The sequence below is a fragment of the Sceloporus occidentalis genome, unplaced genomic scaffold (genome assembly GCF_023333645.1).
Source record: "Sceloporus occidentalis isolate IW3139 unplaced genomic scaffold, rSceOcc1.0.p SCAF_210, whole genome shotgun sequence".
NCBI lineage: Eukaryota > Metazoa > Chordata > Lepidosauria > Squamata > Phrynosomatidae > Sceloporus > Sceloporus occidentalis.
This window is the reverse complement of record NW_028317190.1, coordinates 955575-967500: the sequence shown is the minus strand read 5'-3', so window position 1 is coordinate 967500 and position 11926 is coordinate 955575. Positions and strand designations below refer to the sequence as shown.

The 11926-nt window shown below is 36.8% G+C and overlaps 1 protein-coding gene across 1 annotated transcript in view; it reads right to left on the bottom strand.

The window, feature by feature from the left end:
* Window positions 1-1135: 1135 nt before the first annotated feature.
* LOC149277552 (solute carrier family 35 member F4-like) overlaps window positions 1136-11926 on the bottom strand; it is a 70040-nt gene continuing 59249 nt past the window's right edge. The window contains exons 5-8 of the mRNA XM_089502757.1: window positions 8350-8475; window positions 3371-3563; window positions 2700-2789; window positions 1136-1377 (exon numbers count right to left, since the gene is read on the bottom strand). Of these exons, the coding sequence (XP_089358883.1) occupies window positions 1136-1377; window positions 2700-2789; window positions 3371-3563; window positions 8350-8475 (651 nt within the window). The remainder of the gene's footprint in view (window positions 1378-2699; window positions 2790-3370; window positions 3564-8349; window positions 8476-11926) is intronic.

Below are 11926 nucleotides of genomic sequence, written 5' to 3'. Positions count from 1 at the left end.
AAATATACACTTCCCAGGGTCCATATAACTACTATACATTGTGACTTCTTGGATCTCTGAGTCGAGGTGCAAGCTCTTGGGGATAGTGTCAGGAGTCGATGAAAGAAGGTGTGGAGCCTTGTTAAAGTAGAGATTATTATAGATAAGATAAGGAGAAAAGCAAGTTTTTAGGTAAAATCTTTTACTGGAGAAAAATTATTTTACAAAGAAAAATATGTGGAATAACAGCAACTCTTAGGATCTCAGAGGTCTTTTCTTCAGATGGACCTAATACATCTCTTTTGATTCCATCTGAAGAACAAACCTCTGTGGTCCTGATAGCTTATGTGATGCCACATCTTTTTCTGTGTTGGCCCAATAAAAGGTATTATCTTCTACTGCATCTTTTCTTGGAGCAATATGGCTCAATTTCCCTTATTAAGATTAAAAGGTAATATAAAGTTTTGATTGGCAGCAGAGTATCTAGCATGGTTTTCGTGAGTCTTACGTAATCTAGTGAAAACCGTGGCACTTTGTTGGAGTTTGTCAATTTTGTAAATAGGATAGAATTTCCGATTTTACACATCGATTCACCTAATAATATAGGTCATATCCCTACCACATTGTCATCAGAAACAAGCACCTTGACTCCCCAGCAGAATGTGGCTGAGGTCACCTAATTTTTATCTGAAATTAGAAACAAGTCATCTTGCATGAGACAGGCTGTTAAAAAATGACCAGTTTGACGTCTTTATGCATAACTTTATAAGCCATTTTAGCTGTCTTCATCTTCCAAAGCCTCACTACAAAACAATTACACAATTACTTTTATTCTGGTAACCTTATATGTAATGGGGACAGACAATCTTCCTTATTTATCAAATCATTTATCCCTTTTTTTTAATTAAACATTGCATTTATTTAGCACAGCATCACATCATATTACAAAGTTTAAAAAAGGACACAGGAGAACAATAAAGAAGAGTCCTCCAGTAGAAAAACTTTATTATGTTTATTTACACGTACGTGTATAAATGTAAACATTTTAACTTAGAATTTGTTGAAGATTAATACTGTCATTTTACATTACAATTAGTGAAATAATTAAATTATATTCACAGAATATACATTCACGTGCATTGAGATGATGGTGGTGTTAAGATAGAGGTATAGAGACGGTGCCGTTAGCTCTGCTTCTACTTCGCGTGTGCACAGTGGACTCTGCAACTTCCTCTGTGTGCTCGTCAGATTTTTTTTCCTTGAGACTATTGATGAATCGTAGCGTTATCTCATCCCATTCTTCAGGAAGAAGCATTAGCAAAAACCCAATGCAAATAATAATAGTTGCCCCGAGCCGAACAACACTGAAAATAACTTCATGTTTAAGTAGGTCAATGGCTGTATGAGAAAAATGGGGGGAGGCATTAATGCAGGGCAAAGCAGACCTTCCCTTTTTAGATATCTGCCCCTACGCTGTCGTTAACTAAATATTGTATTAGCAACACCATGGCTTTTGGGTTTCAGTAGTCAAATCCTTTACAGAAATAATTATTGCAGTTTTTCCCTGTAGATATTTTCTTCAGACTTAATGAATTCTATTTCTTAGATTCACGAGAGGATGCTGATAGGTTGAAAGACTTTGTTGCTATAGCAGCTGATCAAGAGTCTTAAAATATGCTGGGTTTTATTCCATTCGTTTTTTTCAGGAGGGTTTTAGATTTAACTCATCAACTTCATTGTGCATAAAGGGCCCATTTCATTCAGCTTCTCTTACGAGATGTTTTCCCTGCATACCGCGTTGTTAAATAAATGAGATTTCTTTAAAATTAAACTATGTGCCATGCCAGCGCAGTCCTTGTGAGAGAAGCTCACCGGGGATTGGTTCTTCTTTATGCATAATGAAGCCAGTGAATTGAAACCACAATGTACCTACAAACCGTAACAAAATAAACATCTCTGTGTGCTTCTAATAATAAAAAAACAAAAAAAATGGTATACTGGTTTCTATGTTTATGGCTCTAGATTAGTAGGGCGATGAGGGAATAGTGGATATTTTGTAGAACTGACAAAAAAAAAAAATATTCATCGATATGGCATAAAATTGCTATGTTTTTAACATCACTGGTAGAATCAGTCCTTCATGAGAAGGGACGCATAGGCATCACAGAACAAAAATACATTTATTCCGAGACAATTTAATAATAATAGTTTATAATATAATAGTTTATAATAGGAGTACTGTGGAAAGGGATTGAGGAGCAATTATTTCTGGATTTTGAAAAGCATGGGGGAAAAAGGCCCGGACCTGCCATCTGGCACAAAATGCCCGGTGGGTCGGTCGCCTACAACGCCACACACTTAGCCGATCTGCCACTCCAGGGCAGATGAGGTGCTGCAGCGTGAGGCCAGTGGCTGGAGCTGGCCGGTCCCATGCTAGGTGACAATAAAACCATACGGTGGGGCCACACATAACCAGCTTTCAGCCACACTTTCTTTACATCATGAGGAGGCTGCATGGTCAGTCCAGCCCTGACAAGTAGGGTGCTGGGTTCTCAATATAAAAAAATGCTAATAGCTAAAGGCACGGACGGTTTGCCAGTCAACAACTCCTGTGTAATATATTTCATTCAAGTTGCTTACCTGTATTTTTACAATAGAAGCATGGCAATATTAATTTTATAATCCTTCATTTATTCTTAGACTTTTTTGTAAAAACTTACCAGCATTGCCCGGGACACTGAGAACGGTGCCAATTGAAATTAGAATTGGATACGTCAGGACAACTCCAACATTTACTAATATGTTAAAAGCTGCAATTAAAAAAGAACAATGGTTTCATTTTTAAGATAACAGATACTTTACAATTCCCTTAACACGTCAGTCTTATTTTTTTAGCTGTTTCCTACACTAATTGTGCTCAAACAACAGTATCTGTAAATCACAAATTTGTAATAGTTTGTGATGAGTTAAAAACAAACAAACTTCAAGCAAATTTCAGACTTCTCACCTAGTTAAGATACTTGAAACTACAAAAACATCTCTAAAATGAATATTTAAGTGCCTGCTTTTTATGCTGATGAAAAGGCTTCATAAAAGTAACATATTTCATACAGATACCTGTTTTAATAGATATTAAAATCATAGGGGTAAAAAATAAAAAATATGCTATCCAAGTATTAAATTAAGTCACTGATGTGACCTGTAAAGTTTTAATAGAATCAGTATTTTTTCAGCAATGGGCCCGAGACTTTACTGCACCTTTAATCTGACTTGTTGGTCACATCAAATTTCTGTGAATAATCTCTGCAGATTTGTACACAAAAGTAGCCAATTTTAAAATCTAGCACATATGGAACAATTAAAAGTGAAATGCAAAAGATCTGTTACGTACCTAACCAGAGACCAGCAATCCCACAAAGATAACCCCAAGGCAAAGAAGACAATGATGACCAGTATTCTACTTTGGTAAAATACAGGATTATTGGAGTGCAGGAAATAAAGATTAAATTAAAGAATCCTAATGTGGAAAAGAAGTGTGCGGCTTCACCAAAGTTTGCTGTTCCAAGAAACATCCTAAACAATACCTTTAATAATAAAAAAAATATTATTACATATTATAATATATATATATATACATTGTTTTCTGTGAAGCTCAATAGTGTAGCACTAAGAAACAAACCAAACAAAGAAAACCACAATTTACGCAAGAAGTTCTACAACCCCCCAAAAACCCAAATCAACACAGAAACATAGAAATACCATTAAGCTAAATTAAATTGTGTATTTCATTTAGCGATAAGGAGTTCATTTCAACGGCCAGTCTAAAAACTAGACTTTTTTTAGATGGGCTATCTAGATTGCATACAAAAATCTATCTCAGCAGTGTTTTAACCCACTTCACAAATCTACAGAGAAACCGCTAGTGACTAAGATACCGCTCTATCACAAATGAACAAAACGCTCAATAGTATATCAGTAAGGAGGCAGATAATCTTTATGTAACCCACTACTTGCCACTGTGTCAATATAGCACATGATATAAGCCAATTGTAAGCAAATTGTCAATATAAATCAAGAAAATAGTCCAAAAATACTAATTACCTAATTTTAGGTGTTTTTGCCATAATGCCATAGATTGATTTAGCTGCTCTTTTATCTTATAATTATTGGTTAATTTATACAACTGCACTGCAGGCCTGTGCAGAGGAATCACCAGGGTGGGGCCAGAGGGGGCCACGGCCATGGCCCCCTCAACATTATATTGCGCCCTTTACTTGCAACCAGCAACTGCATCATTGATCATTAATATCCCTCTAACCTGCCCAAAAAACCTGCCCAAATAAAGGGAATGCAAGATCTTTTCATACATACGTCTGTTTCTCAGCTCCCTCACAACTCACACTGTGTATTGAATGGTGAAGGAGCAATGAAACAGAGGTCTGCAGAGTTCACACTCTCACCAAAGGACTTAAAGAAAGATAATTGATGAGGGGAAAGATATATGGTGACAAAGAGGAGAGATAGTAAGACAATGGATAAATAAAGAGAGAGAAATAGATGAGAGATAATGAGGAGGAGAGAAAGGAGAGAGAAGGGGGAGATATTGATAAAGAGGATACATGGGGAAAAAGTGGGAGAGATTAAGAGGGGATAGAGATAAAGAGAAGGACAGACAGATAAAGAGGGGAGATAGAGAGAAAGAAGAGGCATAATTAGAGATGAGGAGAAATGAGAAAGATGGGTAGAAAGGGAGGAGATAATGAGAAGTAGAAGAAAATGATAAAAGGAGACGTTCATGAGAAAGAGGAGGAGAGATAATGCGAAGGGGCATATACAGGAAATGGAAAATATTGAAGAACAGTTAAGGTAAAGAGAAAAAGGAGGAGAGATAAAATGGTGGGGTATAAAGAGAAGAAAGAAATACAAAGAAAGGGAAGAAAAAGAAAGGAGAGATAATGAGGAAGAGGAGGAGATATAATGAGAAGGGGGTGATAAAGAGAAAGGAGAGGTGAATAGAAAAGGGAAAGATAAAGAGAAAAGGGTGAGATGAATGGAAAGTTGGAGAGATAAAGAGGAAATAGAGAGTTAAGACAAAAAGAAATGGGAAAGATAATGAAAAAAAGAGGGATCAAAGAAAAAAAGGGAGATGGTAGGGAGAAAAAGAGATATGAAGAAGAGGCTAGATAGAGGAAAAGGGGAGAGATAGGCAAAAATGGGGCAGTAAAGTGAAAAAGATGAAGAGAAACTGGAGAAACGGAAGATATAAAGAGAAAGGGCAGGTAGAAAAAGAGAACAAAGAGAAATGAAAAAGAAAGGGAAGAGATAAAGAGAAAGAGGAGGAGAAATAGAGAGGCATGGATGGTTTAAATAAAGACATATACGATAGATAATGAGGAATGGGAGGGGTAAAGAGATGTGTGTTTGTGCATGTGTGTATGTGTAGCATTTTATAATTGCCCCCCACTTTTATCCCTGTCCTCCCACGTGCCCCTATTTTTGATTGCTGGAGATGCCTTTGGGCCTGTGATGCCAAATTGCCAATCACTGCCATTGGCTACAATAGGAACTCTCAAGGGATAGGGCCAAGGTTTCAGGAATGACAACATGTAATGGGCAGCAAGCAGCATATATTTTGAAAAGTACATTTAAATAGTTTTTTTATGTTATGGTTTAATTAATTTAGATGATGATGCTTTGCTTGGCTCACTGACATATTGCAGAGACAAAAAGACAAAACTGGTTACACGGTAAAAGATACAACAGGATAATGTAGTAAAAGCAAATGCAAGCGTATTATACCGGTACTTACAATTATATCACTCTGCTTTTAAGTACAATTTTTATTAACTACATAATTTTAATTGAAGATAGTCAACACTTCCTGATCCGTCTTTTATTGTATCTTCAATTTATTCTGTCATTTTATAAAATAAGTAGCTTTTATCTGTCTTTTAAACATTGTTGCAAAAAGTCCACTAGGGGGCGCTCGTGTGTTCCATTCAATGAAAAATAAAACAGAGGGGAAAAAAAAAAAAAAAAAATAAAAATATAGTGTAGGAGTAAAACAGTGTGTAATGCCCTGCGTATCGCAGATTTCCCACTCACAGTGTGTTGATGGGGTTCAGTGCGTCGTAGAGATGGCCTTGAGGTCCATATACAGGGATATATACCGAGGAAACAAACCAGAAAAGAATCCAATAGTGTATTATGTATATAGCGCTAAATACGCAACAAGTGGAGATATACTTACACTTAAATAAGTGTAAGTATATCTCCACTTGTTGCGTATTTAGCGCTATATACATAATACACTATTGGATTCTTTTCTGGTTTGTTTCCTCGGTATATATCCCTGTATATGGACCTCAAGGCCATCTCTACGACGCACTGAACCCCATCAACACACTGTGAGTGGGAAATCTGCGATACGCAGGGCATTACACACTGTTTTACTCCTACACTATATTTTTTTTTTTTTTTTTTTTTTCTCTGTTTTATTTTTCATTGAATGGAACACACGAGCGCCCCCTAGTGGACTTTTTGCTGTATTACTTCAACACCCGGAGAGTGTTGCTTAAGGGTTGCAGCTGTGGTTCCAGATACACAAGGAAAGTCAATAAGGTTGATTATTCCTACCATTCACTATCCTATTCCCTATACTGGTTTTTCTCACGTTTTCTACACATATCTTTTAAACATTGTTGCCAGTGAAACTTGCATGATCAGATGTGACACATTCTTGGTAATAGGAACAATAACAGCCCTAACCAGTTACAAATATTAAATATTTATCTCTTCAGTGTCTTGATTGTTCAGTTATATCTCCTATAGTATGGGTTACAATTCGGGAAGGGGTGTGCATCATTTTTCATGGATTCAAATTACAATTTTGTTTATTAATAATTGGATGCTGGCTATAACTTATCATGTAGTTATCAAGTCTATCACTACAAAGGTGTAGTGACAGAGGGAACATAATTGATATTAAGAAGCTTCTTCTGAAATGTGAATACTGATAAACTACTGAAGCTTCTTATAGGGCTTATTATGACTGATTTATTAAAGAGCATTCATTTCTATCATAGTCTACCAATTTTTGAAGTTTTAAAGAATTTTGTTGTATTAAATAGCCCTCAGGTAAGTCCAATGAGTGATGTATTAATTTGATGCACATCATGCATGTAATTGATCTTATGTTTTATTTATGATGCATGAAATAATACATTAAAGGCTGGAATCTTAGGGTTTAATTTTGGTTTCATTATACTGTTTGTAGTATACTTTCTCACCAGCAGAGTGCGCTCGTTGCTCTCTGTACCTATGTAACTCTGTAAAGGCAAAAACCCCAGGGTTATGTGATCAGGTTTCACTGTAGATGTTCCTGTAGTTACATAGACTGGCTATTAAAAAGAGTATGTTATATGGAGAGGCCGAAAGCTGATACTTTATATAATAAAATAATAAAAATATTTTGAAAACAAAACATTGTGTTGATCACACTCCATACGATGAAATATCATAAAATAAAATATTCAATACCTTAAAAAATGTCTTGAAAAAAGAGCCCTTTCACTTTTTATGTAGCTTTTTATTCAAGGCATGGAAAGTGACCTATGTATTTGTAAATATTTAGCATATAACATTCATTTTTTCATGGGTTATATTTTAAGAGGGTGGCTGCCCGAGACCTGGTTCAGGGAGGCTTCCCTAGCAGTACCCCCTGGGTCCTACCTCATCTACGTGCAATCTATTCTTGGTGCCGGAACATGACATCACATGTTACTCTTCCTCCAAAGGGCATGCACCATGAGGGAAGTGTGCTATGAAGATGGTGCCATCGTTCAGTAAGTGGCGCTCCATGGAGCCTAATTGCCCAACAGAGAAAACCTGCCCCCGGTAACACAGCAGAGGGTATCCCACCCTTGGCCTAGGTTATATATATAGCTTAGGCCAGAATACACCATTGTTTATACCACTAATATGTTTAAGGAAAAAAGTTAAGATGAACATCCAATCTTTAGTAAATGCTAAGCAATTTTGCAGACAAGCTGAGGATATGGAGCCTTCTTGCTTTTCTCCTGCAGTAATAAACATTTACTTTACCATCTTATTAGGTACATGTGAGTAACAGGTATTGTTGAAGATTAGTAACACTCTAGTAGCACTCTAATTAACCCACTAAAAGTTCCTCTAAAGTTACAGTCACATTTCCATGTGCAGGGAAAATCAAGTACATGGAAGCACCAGTTTCCGTCTGACCGTGGGGTGAGTAAAGCCATAAGCCACACTGATACATGCATGTGTTTTTTGGTATATTTAATACCCACATTATAGATACTTGTTACATGTTAATAAATAAATAAACGGTACCTTGTATAATGCTGATGCTGAGGCAGATCCCACAGCCAGAGCCACTCCAATGATTGAGTCACCATGGAAACCATCTGCATATGCCATCATGACAATTCCCGTTATTGCCATAATAGTAGCCACTATCTGTGCCAAGGAAATTTGATTAAATACTTTTGAAACTTTTACATAAACATCTGAGCAAGATATGAACTCATAATCTAAAATATTAAACCGTGTACTTTGCTGCTACCATAAAGTCCATACAATTTTAGTAAAATTATATTTTCATATATATATATATAAACTTGGTGTGAGGGGGTTCACTAGACCAGGAGCTTGCAAGAAAGTTTACTCCTTGACTTTGCAAAATATACTTAATGGTGAATCCCAGTGATGCCCTCCTGGAAAACAAAGAATGAAATGGCGATGAATAATGCATAAATAAATTGGTAAGATGTACTGTGCAAATGTTTGAGGCAGGTGTAAAAAGTGTTGTAAAGGAAGAATGCTTTGAAAATAGACATGTTAAGGCTAGGTTTCCACTTGGGTTTTTGTCCTGCGTTTTTTTTCTTGATGAAAAACGCCAAGAAAACTGCCACTGCATTTTCCTGCGTTTTGGCGTTTTTTTCTGGAGTTTTTTCTGGCGTTTTAGCCTTTCTGTGGAAATTGCTTTTTTTGACCTTAGGCAGTTTTTCCAGCCTTTACAAGTTAGAAGTTTCACCCAGCTAAAAGGGATTAGGATAAATGGCAAGTATCTGCCCCCTGATGTCATTTACTTGGTAGACCCTTTTGTCACTTTTCTGTGGTTTGTAAGGCATGCTTTATTCCGAATGTCTGCTCCTCTGGGAAGATTGGCCCCAAATGATGGTGCAAATTGTTTGCTGTTGCTTTTGGCACGCAGAATCCAGTTGATGCGTCGGGTATGTTTGTTTGTAATGGCATGTTTGTTCCAAATGGTGTAAAATTCAATATGAACCAGTCCAGGACTTTGTTTTGTGTGAAACTGTTTGTTTCCAGCCTATTTCTCGTAGGACACACAGATACTGGGTCCATCCTCTGCATTGTAACTGTGGAAAAAACGCCATAAAAAACGCCAAGGCAATAAACCCACATGGCTTTTTCATGGCGTTTTTTCTCTCCCATAGACTTCTATTGGAGAAAAACGCCAAGATTTCCTTGAAAAAACGCCAGTGTGAACATGCTGCGATTTTGAAAAACTGCCACAGAGCCCAAAAAAGCAGAAAAACGCCAAAGAGGACTGAAAAAACGCCAGACAGAAAAACGCCAAGTGGAAATGGCATTTTGCGATTTCCTATTGAAAAACAGCTAACATCTGGCTGCTGCGTTTTTCCACTAAAAAAACGCCAGGTGGCGCTATTGGCGTTTTTATGGGCGTTTTTAGCATAAAAAACCAAGTGGAAACCTAGCCTAATAGTGTATTCTTATCATTTAGCATAATGCAAAGTCATTGAACGGGAAAAAACTAAATCAAATCAATATGTGATGTGAACACACTTTGCCTTCAAAACAGCATCAATTCTTCTAGGTAGACTACTACTTGTATAGTAGGTGGTTCGAAACATCTTGGAGAACTAACCATGCTTCTTCTGTAGATTTAGGCACCTGAGCTGCTTCTCTCTCTTCTTGTAATCCCAGACAGACTCAATGTTATTGAGATCAGGTCTATGTGGGGGCCATACCACCGCTTCCAGGACCCCTTGGTCTTCTTTATGATGAATATAGTTCTTAATGACTTTGGCTGTGTGTTTGGAGTCCTTGTCATGTTGCAGAATGCAATTGGGGCCAATCAGATGCCTGTCTGATGTTATTGCATGATAGATAAGCATTTTTTCTGACCAAATCTCCAGCCCCAAACTTGCAAGGAACCTGTGTCATGCTTCATTTTCATTCTTGTATCTCCAGCCCTTCTGCTACAGCCTAATATTTCAAATTTTACTCATCAGTTCAGAGCACCTGCTTCCATTTTTCTGCACTCCAGTTCTTGTGTTTTCATGAAAAGTTGAGTCACTTGGCCTTGTTTCCACATCGGAGGTATGGATTTATGAAGTCCACTTCTGAACAGACTTTTATGAACAGTAGATGGGTGTACAGTATAAGGGTCCCTCTGTGTTCTGCTAATGCTGCCCTGATGGCACTTCTGAACATTTTCCCATTGTGAAGGGACGTAAGCGTGGTTAGTCTTTCACCTGCTGCATGTTTCCCTGGCCGACCCCTCCATTTACTGTCCTCCACATTGCCCATTTCTTTGTGCTTCTTCAAAATAGCTTAGACAGAAGATCAGGAAACCCCTGTCTTCCTTTAAATTTCTGCCTGGGAGAGACCTTGCTGATGCTGTATAACCAGTTTGTGTCTTGTTGTTGTCTTCAGCAATCTCACCTTGTTAGTGAGTTTGGCTGTTTCCTCACCCGGTATTATTCCTCCTACACAACTATTTCAACCTACATATAAAATTGATGATCAATAACACTTAATTGATGCTGTTTTAAAGGTGCTCACACCAAATATTGATTTGATTTAGATTTCACTCACTTTAAATTTTGTTAAATGATAAAATTTAACTAACATGTATTTTTTGAAAGCATTCTTACTTACAGTATTTTCTCACATCTGCCTAAAACAGTACTGTATCTCCCTAAATTGTTATGTGCAGGCATCATCATTCAGATATACATTTTAGTTATATAGTTTTTTTAATCTGGTATACTATTTGTGGGTGTTTGCCAGCAGCATTTAATCTATAAGGGGTAGAATATGATGTAAAGGGGAACGCAGACAAAGGTAAGGAAAGTAAACAAGACAGATGAGGGCTAGAAGTCAGCGTGCCTAAGGTCCACTAGTCTTGCGCAGAGGTTAATGTATTTACTATTTAAAGAGCTCAGAGCCAAATGTGGAGAGAGTTCCCTAGATATATATACTATGTTATTCTGAATGTGAACATTAGAAAACTCCATTGTAACATTTATTAAATTATTATTGAATTATAGTAAAGTAGCTGAGACTGTCATGCCCCAATAAGAAATGCTGATCTGGCTCAAAAAATGCAAAGTGTCTTTTTTTTATAGCTTTTTTATTCTGGAAATCCAGCGGCTCATGGCTATCTCTGCATATCTTGCAGATTTTGTCTTAGATTTTGCTTTTCTTTTTCTATTTATTTATTATTTCATTACCTCTTTGTATCCTTGGGCAAGAATATGAAATAATGGGTACTGCAACATTCTGCAAAGTGTGATGTATGCATTGTGTATGCCTTAAATCCACAAAATTCTAGTAATTTAAGTGATGTTTGTGTGTAATTCAAAGTGAAATTGATATCGTTAGATGATATACTTTGTATATACTGTATGTTGAGTTATCATTTTTCATTGAAAAGGTTTATAATTTTCAGGGTTTTTTTTTGTTTTTTTTTAAATAACAAATTTGCACTTCCTCTAATGGATAGAACATTATTCCCAAAATGCACCTGACCTGTTGTCCCTGACTGGCTGCTCATTTTCTATGTTTTATGAGTCTTTATAGCATGTTTTACAAGTTAAATGACACCTTGGTGATATTACAAAATGATTGTTGCAGACAC